The 26,562-nt window shown below is 43.4% G+C and overlaps 1 protein-coding gene across 2 annotated transcripts in view; it reads right to left on the reverse strand.

Moving 5' to 3' along the window:
- Positions 1–20,727, reverse strand: part of LOC144762257 (calpain-1 catalytic subunit-like) — a 536,001-nt gene extending 515,274 nt beyond the window's left edge. For both annotated transcript variants that reach the window (XM_078647402.1, XM_078647401.1), the window contains exon 1: positions 20,442–20,727. In XM_078647402.1, the coding sequence (XP_078503528.1) occupies positions 20,442–20,687 (246 nt within the window). In that variant the 5' untranslated portion in view covers positions 20,688–20,727. The remainder of the gene's footprint in view (positions 1–20,441) is intronic.
- Between the last annotated feature and the right edge of the window lie 5,835 nt (positions 20,728–26,562).

Below are 26,562 nucleotides of genomic sequence, written 5' to 3' on the forward strand. Positions count from 1 at the left end.
CAAAGGAGCGTCCCGGCGCTAGCAGCTAGAAGGTACCGAAACACAACAACCTAAAGCCATGCTAGCCATCATACAACCAGAGATTACACTGCAGGAAAGATCAAAGTTTTAATAGCTTTCCTAAAAGCAGTCAGGCAGTCTAAGCTGCGGATCTGTACAGGCAGTGAGTTCCACAGCCTAGCTGCAAGGCAGAGAAAAGACCGTCCGCCCGCCCGGCTGCGTTTGAACAGTGGGATGACAGCCAGATGTTGTCCTGACGAGCGCAACCGACGGGAGGGAGCATAAGGGATAAGCAGGTCACTCAACAGATTAGGGCTGGCAGATTTAATTATCTTGAAGGATAAACACAGTGTTTTGAAGTGAATCCGCTTCTCTACAGGGAGCCAATGCAACATGCAGATAGCGCCAGTAGCAGAACAGAAACGCGGGAGACCAACCAGAACTCTAGCTGCAGTATTTTGAACACGTTGCATCCGAAGAATTTCAGCTTTATTAGCTCCCAATGATGCTGAGCCGTATTTGTTTTTATTACAAATGAACTTGGCAACTGCGTTCTGAATTACCTGTAATTGGGGGAAGAGATAGTCTGGCATGCCCACATAGAGTGCATTTCCATAATCCCGCTTACTAGAGACTAGAGCCTGAGCGATGGTCTTTCTACAGTTCAGGGGGATCTATGAAAAAAGCCTTCTTAATAACTTTCGCATGGTAAAGCTTTTTACGCACAGCGCTCAGACTTGGTCCTTCATGGTTAGTGCGTTGTCGATAAGGATGCCCAGGCTTTTTACAACCTGTTTAGGTTCTGGTGCAGTCCCTAGTGTCTGAGGCCACCAGGTATTGTCCCAGATTAGGCGAGCCCCTAAAAAAAGCAGGCTCTCGGATTTCTTAGCATTTAGTTTCAGACGGTGTTCTGACATCCAAGTTGCTGTTTCTGAGAGACAGTTGATTAAGTTGTTCCTAGTGTCCACATGCCTTCGTTCGAAGGGGATTATAAGCTGAGCATCATCAGCATAGGAGCAGATGGTAAAGCCCCATTTCCTGCCAATTTTGGCCAAAGAGGAGACATAGGCATTGAAAAGGGTGGGGCTCAGAGAGACTCCCTGTGGGACACCCTAGTTAATGGTTCTTGAGATAAAGGAAAAGTGGCCCATTTGAACTCTGTGTGTTCTATTGCATAGAAAGGAGTTGAACCACTGAAGGGCTTTCAGGTGAAGTCCCTTTTTGTGCAAAATGCTCAGAAGAAGGTTGTCAGATACGGTATTGAACGCTGTCGATAAGTCCAAAAGGATCAGAGTGGAAGCTTTGCCTTGGTCCACCAAGCATCTGATGTTGTTTACTACCACGAATAGGGTGGCTTCTGTGCTGTTTGAAGCTCTAAAGCCAGTCGGAGATAGGTCTAGGAGCTCATTGGTTTCTAAGAAGGTAACCAGTTGTTTGTTGACCAGTCTCTCCAAAACCATTAGACAAGTAAGGAATTAGGGAGATTGGTGGTTAGTTTGCATGCCAGCTTTTTTTTAATAATGGGAATACAATGGTGTCCTTCCAGATATCCAGGAATACTTCAGATTCCAGGGATTTATTAATTGGGAGTTATAGTAATTGTTAATGTTTTTAGTGTTTTATGTGTTTTAATGAAGCAATGTGTACATCTATTTACAACCCTGATGAAGTCCTTTTAAAGGGACAAAATGTATTGGCTGGGCAAGATGATGTGTGAAGTATAAAAGGATCATCTGCGTTCAACATTACAGCTTCTGTGTATTAACCACTTGGATGCTAAGCCTATTTGTTGATTCCCATGTAATTTCCATTGAAACCAATGGAAACTCCATGACGAGCTGGGCTCGTCATGAGCGTCGAAGGGGTTAATAGACTAAACCAAGAATCATCTATTCTACGGGACTGCTTTGCATTTTATTGGGTACTAGTTAGAATGGACTATTAACTCTTCGTGGGATATTTTGCAGTGCTCCCTATGTTGGTTAGAATTGTTGTGTAAATAAGCGAGGTTCATGAGCAGTAGGACCACCTCCATCACATGTGCGTTCCTGTGAGGCTATTACCACTTTTCTTGGGTTTTGTGTCTACGCCACTCTACTTTAAGCCACTGCAGTCTACTCTGCAGTGCTCTGTTGTACAACAGTCTATGTCAATGCACTCTTCACGACTCTACTCTGTATCACTCCAAGACACACTACTCTACTCTCCCCTTCACCGCTCCACTCTTTGCCCCAGCACTTTACGCCAATCCACTCTAAGCCACTCTAATCTACTCTGCACCACTGCACTATATGACATTGCAAACTTAGGCACTCTACTCTGTCACTGCACTCTACACAGCATCATGCTACTCTGAAATAACCTACTCTTATGTCACTCCATTCCACTCTATGCCACTCCATTCCACTCTATTCCACTCTGCACTATTCCATTCTATGCCACTGTACTCTACTCCATTGCACTCTACTCAAAACAATACACTCTGCACCATTGCACTACACCACTATACTCTACTCTGCAACACTCTACTCAGTGTCACTGCACTCTACACCCCTTTATTCACCACTGTACTCTACACCACTGCACTGTATTTTAATGCACTCTGCGCCACTCAACGCTGCTGCACTCTACCCCATTCTACTCATCAACACTGCACTCTCCGCCACTGAACTCTACACCACTCTACTCTGTTCCACTGCACTCCAGGCTACTGCACTCTTTGTCACTCTAATCTACACCTCTGTTCTCTATCTTGCACCCCTCTACTTTACCCTTCACCACTTCCCTCTACTCTACATCACTGCACTATATGCCACTGCACTCTAAGCCACTCTACTCCACCCTGTGCCACTCCACTCTATGCAGTTGCACCATATCCCACTGCAATCTACGTTGCGCCTTCCACTCTACTCTTCTTGGCACCACTCTACTCTATGCCACTCTACTCTGTGTCATTGCACTGTGCATCAATGCAGCCTATACCACTTTCCTCAAACCAATGCACTCTAAGCAACTGCACTCTATACCAATCTACTCTGCACCACAGTACATTACCCCACTTCACTCCAGGCCACTCTGCAACACTCCACTACATGACGCTCTACTCTACTTCACTCTATGACACTGCTCCACTCTATGACTCTCTACACAACTCTCTCTACACCGCTGTATGCCTCTTTCCTCCACTCAATTCTATGACACACTACTCTACTCCACTACTCGACTCTACGCCATGCCAGTACTTCACTCCATGTCACTCAGCTCTATGCCACTCTACTCAATGCCACTCTATGCCATTCCACTCTACTACACTACTGCACTCCAGAATATATTCACTGGACAGTATTGTATCATCTGCTATTGATATAATAGAGCAGGATTTACTAATGTTACAACACGGTCAGTCCCAATTACGTTCTATTGTACAGCTTGGCTGGACATTGCAAAATCTGCGTTCAGGCTACGTACCATGGCGTTTAATCAACACAACATCTTTATTCTCTATCTTTAACCTTACTGATAAACAAATCAGTTTGGCACAAAAAGGAGCAGACTATACGATTCTGAGCATTGAAAAACTTGAGAGATTACCATTGACAATGTCAGAAAGACCTGTCATTGAATGGATAATACACGGAATAATCATAATTCCGATAACAACTTTCCAATTTAAATACTGCCAAGAGTATATACCAGCGGGCCAGTATGAAAGGTTGGGTAAAGGGTACATCAAGTCAACATGGAAATTACCTTATACCCACACATGCTACAGTGAAAAGAAAAAGAATGTATTTCTTAGTGGTAACAAATGTAAAAGATCACTAAGCGGTACACTTCTTTGTGAAGGCATTAACCTGCATGGAGCCTGCGTAGGGTCTTCAAATAACCTTTCATGTCACCAGCAAGGCACACCTGCAACACAGATAGAGCCATTCTTTAGACAACTTTCTAACGGGAGTTATATTCTAATAAATGACCACAGCTGTTGTGGCATGGTGCCAGGAAAAGCCTATCTCATCAGCGTGAGTTCCATGGTCACTTGCTGTATGCAAGTATTGTATCCAAACAGCACTCCAGATACGGAGGCAACAATTTGGCCTTCTTTGAATATCTCTTCTATTCGAATTGATACTTTAAGCAGAATAAAGTCTGTTCTTTTACAGACAACTGTGCCCTTAACGTCATCAAAAGAAACGTATGATCTGCAAGTCGCAAGGACAACGGCAGAGATACATACCCTTTTATCAACAAATTGCCCCGTGCATTTCGTAGAAATGCTAAGCCAATTCCTAAATATGTCAGATACCAGTGGTATCCCACATGTATTTAAGACAATTTTTTCGGGACTGTTAACACCCTTCGAAACAGTCCTGGGCATTGTTCCTAATTTTGTCCATTCTGTCTTTGGCGGCCTACCACTTCTTTTGGGACGCGTAGCAGGAATTTTGTTTTTGATCCTTCTGCTCCAATATGGCAAGCCAAGTAGCAGACAAGACTCCAGCAACGATGGAAGAAACAATCCTAGCTATACGCTATCGGGACCGCATAACTAAAGTCCTTGGATTAGCCCGGCTAAGAGATCTGAATATGACCTGGTTTCTTTCATTCAGACCCATCTGGCAGAATTGCATCTTACCTGTGCTTCGATGTATGCTATGCAGAGAAGAATGCGTGTTGGACGTCTGTCTTACACTACCATCAGCAGTACCATTGGATACAGATACTTTGCTAAGTCCTGTAACGGCTCATACATCGTGTTGTCCCCAGCGGCTACCAATTCTGATGACGGCATTCGTTGAGACTTCACCACTACGATTAGGGGGTAGTGAAGTACGAGGTGAGAGCAGCATCACCCAGGTACGACCGTCTGTGAGCATTGCTGATCCTGACATCGATGATAGCAATCATACTCACGACTGTACTGTTGCGGCATTTTCAAACTTGGTCGAACTTTCACCTGAAGCCGTAGACCATTTTTTTGAGAGTCTGTCTGAAATTATGTTCTCCCCTGAACAGAAAGAATACCTTTTAAGCAACGAGCACACAGCGTTCCCTGAACTCTGAATTCGGCCTTCAGCTTTGATAAACAAAAGCTACTGAAAACATTTGGAACTGTTTTTCCCCTGAAAACAAAATTATGTTTTTCCAATTTCAAAATATTTACCTTTTTCTGGCACATGTACTCTGCTTAAAGTAGAACTATTCTTAGAGAACAGAGCTTCTATTTTAGGAACTCTAGAGACAATATATCACCTCAGCCTCTAGCACATATACAGTATTTTGTATTAATATGTGATGGAATGGTCTCGACCTTCTTTTCTGTATTAAGAGCCATTTCATGTGTAAATTTTCGCAATTCATTCAGCTGATATATATATTCATTTTTTAACTGAATGATACCACTACTTGAAAAGCGTACAGTACCAATACTCATTTTCGTGTATTACCATATACCATTTCAATATGCAAATTTATGTATTTTGGGGTGGGTTGGAAAACACATGCATCATTATATGTTTATATGTTTACTATTGGTTAGTTTTAAGTAATGAGGGACATTAGATCGTGGAGTGGGTGTTGTAGTTCTATCTAGGACCCTAATTCGATATTCCTGATTTATGCCCTTATGTGGTTATAATAAATAATATCCTTATAAAGGCATTAGAATCATATCCATATTTAGTCATAGCCCATGCTGTCCAAATTAAGCAAGGCTACTTCCCCAGGCTCCTAGAAAGTACAACGAGTTCTGTAAACAAACCAAACCTCCAGCAACCTGGGAATTCCCCATTGCTTTTGTTTTGATTTCGTCCTAGAACTCTTGTGAGCACTCTAAGAACGGCCAGTTCTTAGTGACATCTTTATTGACGTCTTATGTCCAACCTTACGTCAAAACCCGGCACCTTTCAGGTATAAATATACCAACGTTGCCTTAAGCAAACACACGCTGGTAGTTTTGGAGCAGAGCGGCTATCTACTTGCCCGAGAGCCCAGCTGATGCGAGAGCCCACGGACGCCGCCCCTCCCCTTTGACGCACTGAGACAGACGCTGTCTTTTCTCCTGCCGAGAAATCCAGCTCCGGTGTTTCCAGATACCCTCGCGGGTTACTGGGATATCGAGTCCTGAGAGAGAGATACCAGACCTCCTGCTTTCTAATACCCAGGTACGAAGCTGACTAAACCCTTTAAGAGAATTCTTGATTCAGATTCCTTGGCAAAACCAACTTAACTTAAACTGCTACTTACTTACTCCTTCCCACGTATTAGGCTTAGGTCAGGTACACCGGGGTAGGCATATTTAGAAGCACCAGTTGAGTACGTTAGTCAATATATATTTGTATGTATATATTTTATCTATTTTAAAGTATCTTATGGCTAAGAAACCATATCAATGCTTTTACAGTATTATTTCATAATACTCCTTTTACTGTACGCACTTTACTTTATACTAAGTATTGCAATTGTGGCAATTCATTTCTCTTGTATGAGAAAGAAGACTGCTCAATAAACAACACCTTTTATTGAAAACGCCCGTCTCTCTTTTCTCTACACTCTGGTGAAACTAAGTATGCACACTTGACTGAGTGAAATAGCTGTCTATTGTTTTCACACGACTCTAGAGATACACTCTTATTCTGAGGGAGCAAAGTTGTCATGTTTTATGGTTGTCAGAAGCTAATCCCTTCTTGTCTATCCAGGGAAGTTAAACTCCTCCTTGTTTATTCGAGAAAGTTTCTAGTGACCTCTGAGCTAGCTGGCAAACCTTAAGTCTAATATAGTCAGTAGAGACCTAGTCGACCTCAGTCCTACGTCTACACTGCTGAATATATTATTCCAATGCGCAGAGCCTATTGGGAATATAGGAACTACACTACAATGCGTCATACTATAAATATGACGCATCTAGCATGTCACAAGAAGGGTGCAATGAAAAGTGACGCAACGCTACTTTCATGCAGCGATGCATCACTTTTCATAAATGAGGCCACCTGTGTTTGCGATTGAATGAAACCCATTAAGAGGCAGCAGTGGTTCTGGGGTAAGGGGTTAAAGATCAGGGGTAGTAACTCCACTACGGAAGGAGAGGTTCTTAGGCGTGAGTGCTCGGCAAAAATTACAAATCCATGTACCATTCCCTCTCCAAGAGTCCCCCAATTAAGAAAATACCTCTTGACAGCTGCCAGACACGCGTTAAAGAGTTACTACATAGATAGAGCCCCCCACTCGTGGGCGCTGGGGTCTTACTACAAGTGGAGTGTATTTTATGGTGTTGTACAAGAACAGGTTATCAACAGGTGGCGGTTAACCGCATGGACAAGACCACGGAGGACGATACTGAACTGCCCGGAAGGGACAGACAACTGAAGCAAAAGAAAACATTGTGAAAAAGAAAACAAAATAGTTGCTTTTATGGGAGACCGCATTCCTCTTAAGGAGCCAGATAACAGAAGTACAGAGTTATGGGTTAGGGATCACACTTTGATGGCCCCAAACTTTTGCTAATGAGATGGACTGTGAAACTAGAGCTCACAAAATGCTGACTGAAGAAGGGGGCAGAGATAAGGCGAGTTACAACGGGAACCATGCCACAAGCCATGATACTTAGTGAAAGCCACGGTAAAAGCTGCCTAAGGGCGGGCTAATAATCAGTGGCTAAAGGGGAGTATCCCTATATTCTTATCTCAGTACTCGTCATGTTACCCCAGGGCTGCGCACGAGGCGAGAATAGTGTGCCATGTTATTTGGCCCTACGGTCCTGCAACCAGATAATAAGGGGAGGGGGCTTGTTAGATAAAATCACATTGGCTTCTAAAATGGTTTCTTGAAGTTAAAATGGTTGAGGCTTATATTCCTATTGTTCAATGTGGTATATGTTGGGATCTGTTTTTATTTGTATTTGTTAAGCGCAACAGTCATCCCAAGGGATATCACAGTGCTAGAAAAGCTGTACCCTGATGTGAAAGTGAGTAGCAACCTGGATATCTGAGCAGGGGAGTCGAGGCAAAAGCTGCAAGTGTCATCGGTTACAGCTTAGGGAACAGTGATGTTTTCAGCTTCTTTCTGAATACCATGTAGTCGTCCATAAGGCAAAGGTCTAAAGGGAGTTCATTCCAGTGAACAGCCGCCAAATTAGAGATGGAGCGGCCTCCTATTCTGACTTTCTTAATATGTTTGATTTTGGCCAAAGCGTGATTGCAAGACCTCAGTTTTCGCGTGGGAGTGTAGAATTCAATTTTGTCCTGCATCTTGTGTAGCGCTCTGTGTGCACAGCACATGAGTTTAAACTTGGCTCTTTGGCGCACAGGCAGCCAGTGGAGCTTTCACAAACATTCTGATGTTATGTTATGTTATATAGTCTTATATAGCGCACAGCTGCTCCAGCAAAGGAGCATCCCGGCACTAGCAGCTAGAAGGTACCGAAACACAACAACCTAAAGCCATGCTAGCCATCATACAACCAGAGATTACACTGCAGGAAAGATCAAAGTTTTAATAGCTTTCCTAAAAGCAGTCAGGCAGTCTAAGCTGCGGATCTGTACAGGCAGTGAGTTCCACAGCCTAGCTGCAAGGCAGAGAAAAGACCGTCCGCCCGCCCGGCTGCGTTTGAACAGTGGGATGACAGCCAGATGTTGTCCTGACGAGCGCAACCGACGGGAGGGAGCATAAGGGATAAGCAGGTCACTCAACAGATTAGGGCTGGCAGATTTAATTATCTTGAAGGATAAACACAGTGTTTTGAAGTGAATCCGCTTCTCTACAGGGAGCCAATGCAACATGCAGATAGCGCCAGTAGCAGAACAGAAACGCGGGAGACCAACCAGAACTCTAGCTGCAGTATTTTGAACACGTTGCATCCGAAGAATTTCAGCTTTATTAGCTCCCAATGATGCTGAGCCGTATTTGTTTTTATTACAAATGAACTTGGCAACTGCGTTCTGAATTACCTGTAATTGGGGGAAGAGATAGTCTGGCATGCCCACATAGAGTGAATTTCCATAATCCCGCTTACTAGAGACTAGAGCCTGAGCGATGGTCTTTCTACAGTTCAGGGGGATCTATGAAAAAAGCCTTCTTAATAACTTTCGCATGGTAAAGCTTTTTACGCACAGCGCTCAGACTTGGTCCTTCATGGTTAGTGCGTTGTCGATAAGGATGCCCAGGCTTTTTACAACCTGTTTAGGTTCTGGTGCAGTCCCTAGTGTCTGAGGCCACCAGGTATTGTCCCAGATTAGGCGAGCCCCTAAAAAAAGCAGGCTCTCGGATTTCTTAGCATTTAGTTTCAGACGGTGTTCTGACATCCAAGTTGCTGTTTCTGAGAGACAGTTGATTAAGTTGTTCCTAGTGTCCACATGCCTTCGTTCGAAGGGGATTATAAACTGAGCATCATCAGCATAGGAGCAGATGGTAAAGCCCCATTTCCTGCCAATTTTGGCCAAAGAGGAGACATAGGCATTGAAAAGGGTGGGGCTCAGAGAGACTCCCTGTGGGACACCCTAGTTAATGGTTCTTGAGATAAAGGAAAATTGGCCCATTTGAACTCTGTGTGTTCTATTGCATAGAAAGGAGTTGAACCACTGAAGGGCTTTCAGGTGAAGTCCCTTTTTGTGCAAAATGCTCAGAAGAAGGTTGTCAGATACGGTATTGAACGCTGTCGATAAGTCCAAAAGGATCAGAGTGGAAGCTTTGCCTTGGTCCACCAAGCATCTGATGTTGTTTACTACCACGAATAGGGTGGCTTCTGTGCTGTTTGAAGCTCTAAAGCCAGTCGGAGATAGGTCTAGGAGCTCATTGGTTTCTAAGAAGGTAACCAGTTGTTTGTTGACCAGTCTCTCCAAAACCATTAGACAAGTAAGGAATTAGGGAGATTGGTGGTTAGTTTGCATGCCAGCTTTTTTTTAATAATGGGAATACAATGGTGTCCTTCCAGATATCCAGGAATACTTCAGATTCCAGGGATTTATTAATTGGGAGTTATAGTAATTGTTAATGTTTTTAGTGTTTTATGTGTTTTAATGAAGCAATGTGTACATCTATTTACAACCCTGATGAAGTCCTTTTAAAGGGACAAAATGTATTGGCTGGGCAAGATGATGTGTGAAGTATAAAAGGATCATCTGCGTTCAACATTACAGCTTCTGTGTATTAATAGACTAAACCAAGAATCATCTATTCTACGGGACTGCTTTGCATTTTATTGGGTACTAGTTAGAATGGACTATTAACTCTTCGTGGGATATTTTGCAGTGCTCCCTATGTTGGTTAGAATTGTTGTGTAAATAAGCGAGGTTCATGAGCAGTAGGACCACCTCCATCACGTGTGCGTTCCTGTGAGGCTATTACCACTTTTCTTGGGTTTTGTGTCTATGCCACTCTACTTTAAGCCACTGCAGTCTACTCTGCAGTGCTCTGTTGTACGACAGTCTATGTCAATGCACTCTTCACGACTCTACTCTGTATCACTCCAAGACACACTACTCTACTCTCCCCTTCACCGCTCCACTCTTTGCCCCAGCACTTTACGCCAATCCACTCTAAGCCACTCTAATCTACTCTGCACCACTGCACTATATGACATTGCAAACTTAGGCACTCTACTCTGTCACTGCACTCTACACAGCATCATGCTACTCTGAAATAACCTACTCTTATGTCACTCCATTCCACTCTATGCCACTCCATTCCACTCTATTCCACTCTGCACTATTCCATTCTATGCCACTGTACTCTACTCCAGTGGTTCCCAAACTTTTGACTCATGAGGACCCCCATTGACTCACCACTGGAAGCCGGGGACCCCCAAGCAATTTGTATGAGTTAAATTTCAAATATTAAAACAGTAATTCGAAAAAAATACACACGTGTGCACACAAAACAAATACTCAAAGTACTTAGGGGCAGATTTACAATAAGTGACGCATCCATGCATATCAGCAGGGATGCGCCACTTATTGTGCGCCATGCCTCCGCCACCATTGATGCGCCCCATTTACAATGCTGCGCCTCATGGGGCAAAAAAGCACAGATGCATGACGCATCTGTGCCGTAAAGGTGGCACATTGCTGGAGTTGCGTCGCAAGCGCGACACAGCTCCAGCAATGCTCTGGGGGGCTGAATCTTGTTAATGCTACGTCAATCCTTACGCCTGCTTCAAGCAGGCGCAGGGTTTTGACGCAGCATGGGCCCCAAAGTGACTGAGTGAAATCTTGTAGATTTCACTCAGCCACTTTTAGGAGGCGTTCCTGCGCCGGAATGCCTCCTTCTGGCGCAGGGCTTTACAACATGGCGTATCTCTCAGATGCGTCACATTGTAAATACCCTGCACCATGGCGCATCTTTAGCATCGCCGCTGCATCACGAAAGTGACGCAATGATGGCGTAAAAGTGGAGCAAGGGGCTTGTAAATCTGCCCCTAAGGATTTTGGGGCCAGATGTACGACCATTTCATTTAGCGCCTCGCAATTGGCGATACATTGCGAGTGGCAAATTGCGAGTCGCTAAATGAAATGTACAACAGTGTGTTTAACACTGTTTCAGATTCCCAATGGGGTCGCAAATTGCGAGGTTCATTAATATTAATGAGCCTCTCGCAATTTGCGAACCTATTGGGAAGGCCAGCCCTCCTAGGTATGGTGCCTGCTGGGCTCTGCAGGCCACCATGTCTGGGACTGCTTTTAAATAAAGCAGTTAAAAAAAAAAACAGCCCATTTACCATGCATTTAAAAAAAAAAGAAAATGAAACGTTTTTGTTTCATTTTCTAAGGGCAGGCAGAGGTCCCTGGGACCGCTGCATGCCCTTAAAAAATTATTTTGCATGCATTTGCAAAGGGGAAGGGGTCCCCTGGGGACCCCTTCGCATTTGCAAATGCATTACCATCTACTTGAAGTAAGTGGTAATTGCGAGTGTTTTGCGACCGCAAAACATTTGTACATGGTTTTAAGACTCGCTATTTGGAAGGGAATGCCCCTTCCAAATAGCAAGTTGCAAAACCTATTTAGCGAGTCGCAAACAAATTGCGACTCGCGAAATAGGCAATGTACATGGCCCAATACGTTTTTGCATGTGAAAGCGGGTTCACGAACCCATTCACGCATATAAAAACGGATCGTACATCTGGCCCTTAGTATTTTATATTGAAGTAATAGCCCCTCTGTCACATGTATTTCATTTGTTTTATAGCATCTCTCATACCATTGTAGGATGTCAGAGCACTTTACATCACACACATACAGAGACATTGAATCGTACATGTAAAACAGTGTGTATATAAAATATTTGAAGAGTGCTTGGTCTGGAAAAGCACAAACTCGGGATTCAGAACATAACACAGTGGCTAGCACTGACTTTAACATTCAAAATGTATTTCCACCCAAATAAATCTTTCTAGCAGCATCAGGATAATGAATAACTGGGAAAAAACAAAAGTTACTAACTGGTACCATGCAGTTTGCAAGCAGCTCTTTGATGACAGTTTATAGGTCCCTCTGCTACATTATGATTGTCACTTATGAAGTGCACAGTAACAAAAGAATCTCTGTGACAAAAGCAGTAACCACGAACCTATGCACATAAAATGCTGCTTTTTAAAATGCATGTTACACGTTCTTTGCAGTAGGCACATTAACCCTCTGTGCTACATTAGGTAAGTCAAAGCTGCCACTAAACAAAACTCTCCTCACGCTCCAGCAGGTACATTAATCACTGGCTTTATCTTGACACTTTTATTGCTGCTGGAAAGCTGCTAATTATACAAGAAATGTTTCTGTGCTTTTAAAACTGTTGCCTGCGTACCCCCTGGGAATGTGTCACGGACCCCTGGGGGTCCGCGGACCACAGTTTGGGAAACACTGCTCTACTCCATTGCACTCTACTCAAAACAATACACTCTGCACCATTGCACTACACCACTATACTCTACTCTGCAACACTCTACTCAGTGTCACTGCACTCTACACCACTTTATTCACCACTGTACTCTACACCACTGCACTGTATTTTAATGCACTCTGCGCCACTCAACGCTGCTGCACTCTACCCCATTCTACTCATCAACACTGCACTCTCCGCCACTGAACTCTACACCACTCTACTCTGTTCCACTGCACTCCAGGCTACTGCACTCTTTGTCACTCTAATCTACACCAATGTTCTCTATCTTGCACCCCTCTACTTTACCCTTCACCACTTCCCTCTACTCTACATCACTGCACTATATGCCACTGCACTCTAAGCCACTCTACTCCACCCTGTGCCACTCCACTCTATGCAGTTGCACCATATCCCACTGCAATCTACGTTGCGCCTTCCACTCTGCTCTTCTTGGCACCACTCTACTCTATGCCACTCTACTCTGTGTCATTGCACTGTGTATCAATGCAGCCTATACCACTTTCCTCAAACCAAGGCACTCTAAGCAACTGCACTCTATACCAATCTACTCTGCACCACAGTACATTACCCCACTTCACTCCAGGCCACTCTACAACACTCCACTCCATGACGCTCTACTCTACTTCACTCTATGACACTGCTCCACTCTACGACTCTCTACACAACTCTCTCTACACCGCTCTTTGCCTCTTTCCTCCACTCAATTCTATGACACACTACTCTACTCCACTACTCGACTCTACGCCATGCCAGTACTTCACTCCATGTCACTCAGCTCTATGCCTCTCTACTCAATGCCACTCTATGCCATTCCACTCTACTACACTACTGCACTCTATGCCACTCCACTCTATGCCAATCTACTTTACTCTACTCTACAACACTCTAGGCAACACCTTCTATGCCACACAACTTCACTCTACAACACTCCACAACACTCTGTGCCACTCCTCTCTATAGCACAGTACTTCATTCTGACACTCTACTCCACTCTACATCATAACACTCTACTTCACTCTATGTCCTATTACTCTACGCCACTCTACTCCCTCCACAACACTCTATGACACTCCCTCACACTCCATTTCACTCCATGCTACTCAGCTCTACTCTCCATAGCACCCCACTCTAGTCCACAACACTTGACTATGTGGCACCCCAATCCATGCCATTCATCAATATGCCACTAGCTTTTAGCTATGCTGAACACCTGCCAACCTGGTGTACAACATGATTAAAACATATTGGCAATAGCTCTTTCGTAGACGAGACCTATTGGCTTTGTCATTGTTTGTGTTACCAAGATGAGTCTCCTTGGCAGTTAACCCGTTGCGTGCTGCCGTCGGCCGTTGGACGTCGCGAGCGCTACCTCCCTGAAGCTGCGCATGTCCACCGGCCGACGCAGCCTCGCCCACCCTTTAGAACGCCCGCACTGCGGTGGAAAAAACGCAGCAGTTAAGGCGTTAAAGACCGATGTGAGAACAAAATAAGGCAACGAATATAGGCATGGCGTTGAAGGATGACACTCATAAATGAAAAGGGGGGGCCCTCGGCCCCCCCGCCCGCATGGCGGCGCGGCGACCGCTTCCCCCCTTCCCCCCTTTGTGCCTCTCGGTGGTGGGGGCGGGCCCTTGGGCGCGACCCACCACCGATTGGCCGGCGACCTCCCTGACCCGGATACCAGTGTAGAAGGTCCGGGTCAGGGGGGACGGGCTACTGGAGGGGTGGGTTGCCCCCCCGCCTGGCCCCTTGGGAATAAAGAGGAGGGGAGCGCCCAGGAGACCCCCTTGTCCCTGGACGCTCCCTCACAGCACGGTGTGCCCCGCGCTCGGGGCTTCTTTGTTTTCCCACCCACCATCCCTGGAACAAAAGACTTGTGGCTCCACTATGTCTGGTTTGAGCGTAATTTTGCTAGTATACTGTTAACATGTCTTACATGCGTAATTGAACTTGATCGGGTCGGTATATTTTGATGATGTGATTTGGTTTAGGAATTTTTCCCCTTTTTAGCGAACTCTGTGTGAAGTGCTTTTGCTTTGATGCCGAGTGTGTTTAGGCCTTTTTTCCCTTTGTAGCTTTACGTTGATGCTGTTATTTATTAGCCAGTGTAGCTGTCCTTTAGAATTTTTTCCCATAGGTCGTCGTATTTATTAGGTATGGGGCATGCGGTAAGGTCATGACCGGTGAGCACATATTTAAGGTCTGAGGCGGCGGGCATCATCCTATGGAGGTTCCCGCCCAGGGGGAGGGGCCTTTGGGCCACTCCTAGAACTCCAGGGGCAAGGTAATTGATGCTTCAAAGGGGCGCGGGTCGGAGTAGTCACGCTTTCCTTAGGCTGGTAGCCACCCCGCGCGCGTATACTCATGACGTCACCGGATGGCGCAGAGTAAGGGCCCTCCTTTAGTGGGTAAATGGAGTTCACGGCGTAGACCGGGCAATTCCCGGGGCACGACTGCGCATGCGCACAGCTCTAGGTGAGGCGCAGCTTGTAGGACCTGACACCGGTTAGCGACCTTGCCATATGGCCAGAAATGTACAGAAATCAAGATGAGGATGTTAGATTCGGTTAGGAAACAACATGTATTAGAGTTTTGTTAAGGTTAGCCTCTCAAACTTGTTGACGATATTTGTATCTAATGTCCTGCTGAATTTTGTATAATTGTTGACCATGCAATTAAAACCTTTTTTAATTTCATATCTTAATAAATACGGCCGGGGGACTAGCCCCCGCCTTCCAAAAAATAAAGAAGTCTCATGTCCACGTTTCTGGGTGTTGGGTGCCGGATTGGGGGGGGGCGGCAGCCAGTCGCTGACCATGTGCCAACAGTTCACTCAGCAGCTTCATGAGCCTCCAATCCTCGGCCTGAGAGGGTGAGGGGGGAGAGGAGTTCATGGGGAGGCTGCTGTTACGGCCCACCCTATAAATCCACATTCCCATTTCAATGGGGGGACTATACAACCTGTGTCTATCAAGGTGACAGAGAGCACTGACTTAGTCTCAGTCCTCACTGGTGCTTTATGAGTGTTACAGTCAGTAGGCCTGTTCATGTTATGAACCATGGTACACATTTGTCTGAAAAAAACCGCAGATAAAACCTCTGTCTGACCAGTGCTGTGTTGTAAGCAGGTGGCTGTTAGAGTGAGTTAATTTTACACTTGATGTCCTTGCATATGTTCTGTCTGCCCGTAGAAGGGTGGTATGGCCCCCATGTGCCCTCTGTGCTTCAATGTTCTCACCCGCCGGGTATACAATCCACATCTGAGCTTGCAGACTGCCATGACTGCACCCTGTTGCATTTTCCCATCAAAGCATTTCTGCAGGCAGTCTAGAGATTGTAGTTCTAAACAGACTGGCCACTAGTAACATGAACAGGCCTCCTGACTGTAACACTCATAAAGCACCAGTGAAGACTGAGACTAAGTCGGTGCTCTCTGTCACTCTGGGAAAGTGGTGACAAGAACTGGACAAATGTATGGGCGCCGAGAAAGTGGTATTTCAAGCGAGGGGCTGCCCCCAAAAGCATAGAAAGATAGGGGCTGGATGGGCAGAGTCCTGGGGTTTGGACTTCCCCTTCTTCCTTCGCAATCCCCGTGAATATTTTCATGTACTGTCTGGGGGCCATATGTATGAGGTATTGATGTTTTTACTTGGGTATTTGCATGTATCGTATCCTGTTTGCTAAGTGGGTGGGGTGGGAGTGTCTGCGTAAAGTTCTCTGTTTCCTTTTGTTGGATTCAAATAAGAATGGTTCTCAGGTGTCTCTATGTCTTGTAATGTGCTCCTATATTATTTTCAAATGGATTATGTCGGGCAATCGCCCAAAAGGTACCACATAAATGCAATAAAATATGTTTTTAAAAAAATGTGTACCATGTAATCCAAAACTGAATTACTCGGCTAACTGCATTCACAAATATTGTTGCCTAATCCTTCTCAAATGAAATGGATTAGACCAAAATTTGACTTTGTTTCCGTCTATAAACATTGTATTTCAAAGTTAATAGACATCAACAGCATTTAAATATGTCCAGCAGACTACATCCTGGGAGGTCAGCCTCGGTAAGCAGAGCCCTGAAAGTAACACTCCTGTCCTGTTGCTTGAAAGCTCCAGAAGTTTACACTATGTATCTGTTGTATTGTTTCTCTTCAGGTGTGGTGTCTCTGTGGAAATAGCTTTGTGAGCAAAGTCAGGGAAGTTCAGTGATGAACGAGCTACATACCTATGGTAACACCTTTTCTGGTAGACACTCTATCTAACTGTAGACTCCTCACCTTAGAATATTCCCTAGGCATCAGACTGGATCCAGAATATCTTGAGCAGTACCTCTGCACCCCAGAAAGTCGTATTGTTTTGCTCTGCATTGGAGATGTCAACGTTAGAAGTAACATGCACAGTGTCTATTTAGGTGCCACCCCAGTGAATTGATATCAGTTTCGTTCATGACTATTTCCATACCAAAAATACAGAGCTATGACTGAAGGATGTATGACGAGTGTGCAGAAATTAACAGTAGCTTCAGGCTGATGAGCTAATTTCGCAGAGTGGAACAGAAGGAAGGTACATGAGGAATCTGTGATTACAGTCTCTACCGGAAAAAACATTACCACATGTAAGTAACTTGTTCGTCTGATAGAGATTTCTAACCACATATTACGTACCTTCAACTAGATACCCAAGCAATACCTCCCAGGTCTGCAAACTGCTCAAACCAGGAAATTCTGGAGGACCAAACTGGTAAAATGGCCATTCCACCAGCCCTGACTGTCCAAGCAGTAGTACTTAGTGAATGTGTGGCGTGATGCCCACGTAGAAGCTTGGCAAATGTACTTGACAGGTATTCTGCATGCTAACACAGAAGTAACAGCCTTACCCCTTACCCCCAAGCTCTCAGGATGCTGCTTCTTAGCCAGTGCATAGCAGATCTTAATGTGAAGTACAATCCATCAGGCAATGGTACTCTTCTGCACATCCTCGCCTTTTTTGCTCCTGTGAATACGATGAAGGGCTGATTGTGCACCCTATGGTCTTTAATATGATCAGTGTAAAAATACCGAGCTCTTTTTGGATCCAGGCAGTGGAGCATTTCTTCATTCTTAGATGATTGGGGTAGAACGAAAAATGTCAGCAACATGATGGTTTAGCCACCATGAAATGGAGTCACTTCCTTCCAAATAAAGGGGTTTGAGTATAAAGAAACATTGTGTCTGGGCAGAAACTGGTTATAAACTGAAAGAGCTTGACCCTCCCTGCCAATGTAATGACCACTAGGAGGACTGGTTTAAGGGTCAGAAGTCACAAGGAACAGCTATGTAGTGGCTCAAATGGGGAGCCCATAGGAAACGTCAGGACCAAATTGAGGTCCCACTGAGGCATGATGAAAGAGATAGGAGAAAAAAAAATTGCAAACTCTTAAGGAAACATGTCACAACAGGAAACTTCATCAGTGAGGGCTGATTCAGCAACTGAAAACAAGCCAAGATGCCAGAAAGATAACTCTTAACTGTGCCCAAGGCAAGACCTTGCCAGGCTAAGAACAGCACAAACAGAATTGCTGATCTTTGGGAACAAGAACTTGCCCTGGTACTCCACTTGGTGGCCAGCAGACCTTCATCCAACACCATCACCCACCCCACAAGTAACCTGGGGTTCATATTATATTACAAATTCAACAGAGCTGCACAAGTGAACGCATTCTAATCATCCTGCTTCTACATGCTACGCATCCTCAAAAAAATCATCAGATGGATTCCCAAGAGCAGCAGACGCATCATCACTTAAGCTCTAATAACCAGCAGACTTGATTATGGCAATGCACTCTTCGCCAGTATCCCCAACCACCTCCTCCACCATCTATCTTCAGAACATCCAGAATGCTACTGCCAGACTCGTCCTGCACCTCCCTCAGTGCTCCCACATCACGCCTCACTTAAGAGATGTCCACGGGCTACCAATACACAAATGCTGCTAATTCAAACTCCTCACACACGCATGCAAGGCACTGCACAACATGGGACTAACGTATCTCAACTATCGTCTCCACTTCCATCAGCCCACCCGACATCTCTGCTCTGCCTCGCTCTCTCTTGTCTACACACCCCTCATCCACACAAGCAACACCGGAGGCCTAGCTTTCTCATACCTAGCACCCAAAACGTGGAACAACCTTTCTTACACTTAAGGGCTTCCTCCTTGCTTCTAGAATTCTGCTAGAAACTGAAAACCTAGCTCTTCAACTAAGACCCTGTAGATGGCCTTCACACCGCCTCCAGCTCCTGGATACCCCTTGGATGATAAGTTGTGCTTTACAACTCCAGCTAACATAACACAACACAACCTACACAAACAATAACTCCTCCGACAAGGAAGCAGAACATTTGTCAACATGACAGGAGGAACACCAAGTCACAAATTTGTCCCAATGGCATTCATATACATTTGCGTGTTGAGGGATGCCTGGCTGCCAAGATGACATTACAAATCTCGAGAGAAAGATCAAAGGTGTTCAACTGTCACCGCTCAATCTCCACACATAAAGGTGGAGTTTTAATTACCAAATTCTCCTTGCCCAGTTCAAAAACACTAAGATGTTATGAGCCCAGTCGATCCTGACTTTCTTGAGAATGCGGGGCAGGTGTAAGGGCGGGTGGTGAACTCCGCTCCGCCAGCGAAGTTTGCGGAGATTTAGTAACTCTGCACTCCGTTTGGAGTGAGAAGTTTTCCAAAACTCCACCTACGCAGCGGAACGGAGTTCACCTGTGCAGTGGGAGACTTACCTTTCTCCCAGATCGGTGTCCTCTGTCCTGCTCCTGCAGCTGGGCCTGGTTCCACTACTTCTGCTGCTCCGGGAGAATTATAGCGTGAAGGCATGCCTGACCTACAGGTCAGACATGCCTTCATGCAGTATTACTGACCTAAATTTGTATTCTTTAAAAGTCAAATTCATTCAGGATATTGAACAAGTACTGATTTAGCTCAAAAAGCACAATGTTCACTTACTGTAAAACTGAAGAAAGGAGTAATTAGCAATAATCTTTCTCTATAGCCCTTAACGCTGAATTTCTGCCTTTCTAAGAACTGTAAATACAGTTGCTACTATTACCCAATTTGACAACCTCAGAAGATTCATAGGCCAAAATGGGATGACCAGAATTCTAAGTTGTGATCTGCACATCACCACATGCTTTAGCGGTGAGCCTTTAATTAACAGAACCATACTACTGATGGAACCCTTAGGGCAGAATGCTTTGCCTAACTTTCCTTGGGTGGACCACCCACCCCTTCCTCCCCACAACCTCCTAGGGTAGGTGAGCCTTATTTAGCATTTTTGCCTTATTCGCTTAGCTCTGCTCAAGAAATGCAAGGAAAACATGCAACTTTTTGGCAAAAGTCTTCGAGAAAGGTGCATTAAAATGCACTTTTACATCATATGAAAAAACATTTTTAAGAAGTTTCAGGGTATTCTTATAATTTCAGAGGCATTTGAGGAAGATTTAAATTTGGGAGAGTGGTATATTTTCCTGGCTTCTCCTGTGGATTCGCTTGTACTTACTGAGGGGCGCTTCCATTCCACCCCCTTTCCCTTGTCGGAGTCCGGACCCAGTTTATCGTAGCCAAGAGAGGCGGCGACCGCGGGGAATTCTGGGTCCTCGAAGAGGGTGCCACTCTTCAGACACTGCTGCTTCAGGCTCTCGTAGTCCTGGTTCAGGTACTTGATGGCGTTGCTGTGCTCACCGACCCCGCCCGGCTTCAGGCAGTCGCGTTTGAGCTTAGCGACGATCGCGACAATCTCTGCCATATTGTCACCGCTGAGGAGAGAGAAGAGAGCGAGTGCTTAACTCTGGTGAAATGGAAGTGGAAGGCTCAGGCCACATGAGGTTTATATAAGAGGAGAAAATTAATAAAAACAAATGCAAACTTACATATGATAATCAGTTCTTGGTGAGGTAGTGGGGGGGGGAACAAACAAAGTTTTAATAGCAGCACAGCAAACAAACCACATGAGGTGTGCTCCCCAAGGTTGTGCAGGGGCACAGGTGCACCACTAACAGTTCTCTCTCTAGACAGGAACACAAGTAACTTAGACCAATTGGTGTCAAACTATACACGGCGGACGAGCCCCCATCAGGGTTAACCCATCTTAGTTCAGTGGGTTGGAATGATACCCTGAGCAATTACTGGTGGTGAGACTTATTGCAAGCATTCCTCCAATCACCTTTTGCGTGTTTGACTTACCTATAGGGAGCCACCCAGGGCATGACTGGGACCTCAAAGCAGCCCTGGCAATTTTGTCCAACCAGCTACCATGGGCGTGGGGGACGCAAGTGTGAAGCACTGCTGCTTTTGTTACTGGGGACCGATATTGCAGCACAGCTGCAAAACTTCCCCCCACCCTTCCAGCCTCCCGAGGAAAGGCCCAATGCCCAGTACGGTCAGCCCTGCCCTGTACCTACCTAGTGGCTTGAACCACAGATGAGCTTCACACTGCTGTGCAGGGCTGCAGTGATACCCAGCAGAAGCATGGAACACCCAGGTCAGTACTGGCAGGGCCAGGCGGGGAACCAAAACCGGACCTGGGAAACTGCTTGGCTGGCCCCTGGTGAGGGAGAGAGCTGTTCGCTAGGGCCGGTTTCGGAAGAGTCTGTTAAAGCGGGCCGATATTGACGGCCCCGGTAACAAAAACGGCCCCCAGGTGCCCAAAACCGCCCCCCACCCCCCACCCCCCTTCCCGGTGGTCCGACCGGGGAAACGCCTGAAGCCTGCTACGGCCCTGGGTACTGGGCCGGGTCTCAGGTGCTACCAACACCATCACTGTTCAAATACATGAAGAGATCTGTAAACCATTGTGCTTTACTCCTATTGTGGTGCAAGAGCTGTCACTTTACTAAGGTTCTTGAACCCTCTCTTTCATTGTTTCCACTGACTGCTGGGGTGCAGTAACTAGTGGTGTGCTAGTGTTCAAGGAGACCCTGTGAATCATGTCCACTGCTTGCACTGGAGCCATGAGCACTGTATACAAGGAGACCTGTGAATCACTGTGTTCACTGCATGTAGTGATGCAGTAACCACTGCTGTACTAGTGTACAAGGAGACCCTGTGAGTCCTTGTGCTCGCCATCTGCTGTTTTGCAGTAAACATTGATGTGCCAGTGTAGGAGATCCTAGGAGTCAATGTGCAACATCTGTAGGGGTCAGGAAGTACTGAAGCATAAGTGTACTAGAAGACACTGTGAGTCAATGTGTTCACTGTCTGCTGTGTTGTAGTAACCACTGGTGTACTGGTAAAATCTCTGAATCATCATGTCCAACTCCTGTAGTGGTGCCGGAACCACATGTGCACAAATGCACTCAGAGCCACAGTGAATCATTATGTCCAGGGCTTTAAGTGGGATGAAAAAACTGGGGGGTCTCTCACAGGTGCGTGGGTTGATGTAATTAACAAAAAAAACCTCTGCAAACTCCAGACCGTTCAGAACGCCGCAGCCAGACTAGTCCTCGACATCCCCAGGCACAACCACATCACCCAACACCTCTGCGATCTGCACTGGCTTCCCGCCGAAAAAAGGATCAGTTTTAAGCTGCTCACACACGTTTACAAGGCCCTCCACAACATTGGACCACAATTCCTCAACAACCATCTTTCCTTCCATGCCCCCAAGAGAAACCTCTGTTTATCCAATCTCTTCCTGGCTACCATACCACGCTTCTACAGAAACAGAGTGGGTGGAAAGTACATCTCCTGCCTTGCAGCCTCCCTCTCCACTTCCAGCAAAGCCCTACACGGCTCCAGTTCGGGAGGGATCTCAAGACCTGGCTCTTCAGATGACCCCAACGGAACTGTACATGCCCCCAAGCGCCTTGAGACCCTAACGGGTGAGTAGTGCACTTTAAATCAATCAATCAATCAAGGGTTTATAATTAAGGGCATGGCTTAAAACATTTAATCTAAAAATCTGTGCTTAACAGAGTGTGCCGCCTGACTAGTATTTTGCCTCTTCTGTCATTGTATCCAGATACACTATACAACATGTAACATTACACCTACAACAAACCATCTATTGGCTTTCTCAATGGCTGTTAGTTGCATAAGATAAATAAGCAACAGCTATAGCTTTGTTGCATATTATATTGAAAATGCTTCAGTTCTGAAATTTGAAGTTACATCACAGGCAGTGAAGGGTGGTCCTGCTGCAGAGGTACAATTTTTTTTCACCCTGATGATGAGTGCAGAAATGGAGATCCCGATAGAGACCCGTCTCTGCACCTGCTTTTTTGAACTGCTGGTGCAGAGCACCGGCAGGACCTGGCCCACTTAAGGCCCTGATTATGTCACCCCTCTGGTGGTGAAAGAACAACTAGTACACTAATTATTAGGAGACACGGGGAATCATGGTGCCCACCCTCTATTGTGGTGCTGTAATCCCTGGTGGCCGTGATAATTCATGGGGTTTGATAGTGCACCAAGGTTACCGCGCCAGAGCAGATGGTGGGAAGGATGATGTATTGCATCAAATCAGGAGGTGGACATTATAAATAGTATAGAACATTTACCACACCTCCCCCAGCTTCAGAAGTAGTTCAGGTCACCTCCTGTACACCAAAAGCTCCAACAAAAGTACAGCCCACCTCATGTTTTCCCTGAGCTCCAACACGGTGTACAGTCATAATATCGAGTCTTTTATTTCGACTGGACAGAATATCGAGTAAAAAATATAGAATGGACATAATATCGACTAGACATAATATAGACAACAAAAATATCGACTAGAGAAAATTAATATCGAATAGAATGGACATAATATCGAATCAAAAATATAGAATGGACATAATATCGACTAGACATAATATAGACAACAAAAATATCGAATTTAAGGTAAGTTAATAATAATTTTTATTTTTTGTGTAATATAAGTCTGTAGCGGGTTGTGGGTTTATAGGGGAATAGGGTGGGAAGTAATTTAATTCTAATTAATTAAATATGTTAATTTATTTATTAATATCTATTTAGAATTAATTGTTAATTAATTATTAATTGGTAATTAATTAAAATATAATTGGTAATTAATTATAATTGATTAATTGATAAATATTTTAATTTTAGTAATTTATTTTCTGTAGCGGGTTGTGGGTTTATAGGGGAATAGGGTGGGAAGTAATTTAATTATAATTAATTAAATATGTTAATTTATGTATTGATATTTATTTAGAATTAATTGTTAATTAATTATTAATTGGTAATTAATTAAAATATAATTGGTAATTAATTATAATTGATTAATTGATATATATTTTAATTTTAGTAATTTATTTTCTGTAGCGGGTTGTGGGTTTATAGGGGAATAGGGTGGGAAGTAATTTAATTATAATTAATTAAATATGTTAATTTATTTATTGATATTTATTTAGAATTAATTGTTAATTAATTATTAGTTGGTAATTAATTAAAATATAATTGGTAATTAATTATAATTGATTAATTGATAAATATTTTAATTTTAGTAATTTATTTTCTGTAGCGGGTTGTGTGTTTATAGGGGAATAGGGTGGGAAGTAATTTAATTATAATTTATTAAATATGTTAATTTATTTATTGATATTTATTTAGAATTAATTGTTAATTAATTATTAATTGGTAATTAATTAAAATATAATTGGTAATTGGAAATAATTTATTAATTTTTAAATTGTAAATTAATTTATTGTTAATAGGTAATTAATTAGTATGAGTAGGCAATTTTTATAATTAAATAATTTTATTTTGTATTTATAAATAAATATTTAATATTTGTATACACTTTTTAAATATTTTAATTATTTGTAATTGGTATTAATATTTATGTTATTTATATATATTTGTGAAGTATTTACTTTCCCTACTATTGCACTCTCTGAAGTTGGAATAGTAATTTTAACCCCTACGCTATCCAACACTTTCCCTACTGTTGCACCCACTGGAGTGGGTATGCAACGTTTACAACGCTACTTTTACTATGCACTACCATTACAACAAAACTTTTAAATTGCAAAAACTTTTACAACGCATACATTTACAAAGCATGTTTTTAAAACGCAGATACCGTTACAACGCATACTATTACAATGTAAGTATTAGTAAGTATATAATTATTTTTAAAAGGTTATATGTTTGGGATTTTGGGTAAAGGGGTATTTTTAGGGTTCAGGGTCAGTTTTCAGTTTTTGGGTAAAGGGGTATTTTTAGGGTTCAGGGTCAGTTTTCAGTTTTTGGGTAAAGGGGTATTTTTAGGGTTCAGGGTCAGTTTTCAGTGTTTTGGTAAAGGGGTATTTTTAGGGTTCAGGGTCAGTTTTCAGTTTTTGGGGTAAAGGGGTATTTTTAGGGTTCAGGGTCAGTTTTCTGTTTTTGGGGTAAAGGGGTATTTTTAGGGATCAGGGTCAGTTTTCAGTTTTTAGGTAAAGGGGTATTTTTAGGGTTCAGGGTCAGTTTTCAGTTTTTGGGTAAAGGGGTATTTTTAGGGTTCAGGGTCAGTTTTCAGTTTTTGGGTAAAGGGGTATTTTTAGGGTTCAGGGTCAGTTTTCAGTTTTTGGGTAAAGGGGTATTTTTAGGGTTCAGGGTCAGTTTTCAGTTTTTGGGGTAAAGGGGTATTTTAAGGGTTCAGGGTCAGTTTTCAGTTTTTGGGTAAAGGGGTATTTTTAGGGTTCAGGGTCAGTTTTCAGTTTTTGGGGTAAAGGGGTATTTTTAGGGTTCAGGGTCAGTTTTCAGTTTTTGGGGTAAAGGAGTATTTTTAGGGTTCAGGGTCAGTTTTCAGTTTTTGGGGTAAAGGGGTATTTTTAGGGTTCAGGGTCAGTTTTCAGTTTTTGGGTAAAGGGGTATTTTTAGCGTTCAGGGTCAGTTTTCAGTTTTTGGGGTAAAGGGGTATTTTTAGGGTTCAGGGTCAGTTTTCGGGTAAAGGGGTATTTTTAGTGTTCAGGGTCAGTTTTCAGTTTATGGGTAAAGGGGTATTTTTAGGGTTCAGGGTCAGTTTTGGGTTTTCGGGGTACAGGGGTACTTTGTAAAAATAAAGTAAAATTACATTTAAATTAAATTTATTTAATAAAATTAAATTATATTAAATTATATTATAATATTTTTTATTAATTTATATTCAAAAAATTATTATATACTTACCAATACTTACGTTGTAATGGTATGCGTTGTAAAGGTATATGCGTTGTAAAATCTTGCGTTGTAAATGTATGCGTTGTAAAAGTTTTTGCGTTGTAAAAGTTTTGTTGTAATGGTAGGCGTTGTAAAAGTATGCGTTGTAACGTCATACATCCCTGGAGTGGGAATAGTAATTTTAACCTCTACGCTATCCAGCGCTTTCCCTACTGTTGCACCCACTGGAGTGGGAGTAGTAAATTTGACCTCTACGCTATCCAACTCTTTTGCTAATGTTGAACTCACTATAGTTGTAACAATACATTTTAAACATTTTCTAAAATGTTATATATGTTTATTTAATAATATGTTTATATATATATATATATATATATATATATATATATATATATATATATATATATATATATGTGTGTGTAATTTTTGGTGATATAATTTTTTAAATTATATAAATTATTTATTAAAATTACATTTTTTTATTAATTATTTCTAAGTTTATATTAAATATATTTATTACTATATTAGTTTTAACTTAA

The sequence above is a fragment of the Lissotriton helveticus genome, chromosome 6 (assembly GCF_964261635.1).
Source record: "Lissotriton helveticus chromosome 6, aLisHel1.1, whole genome shotgun sequence".
Lineage (NCBI taxonomy): Eukaryota > Metazoa > Chordata > Amphibia > Caudata > Salamandridae > Lissotriton > Lissotriton helveticus.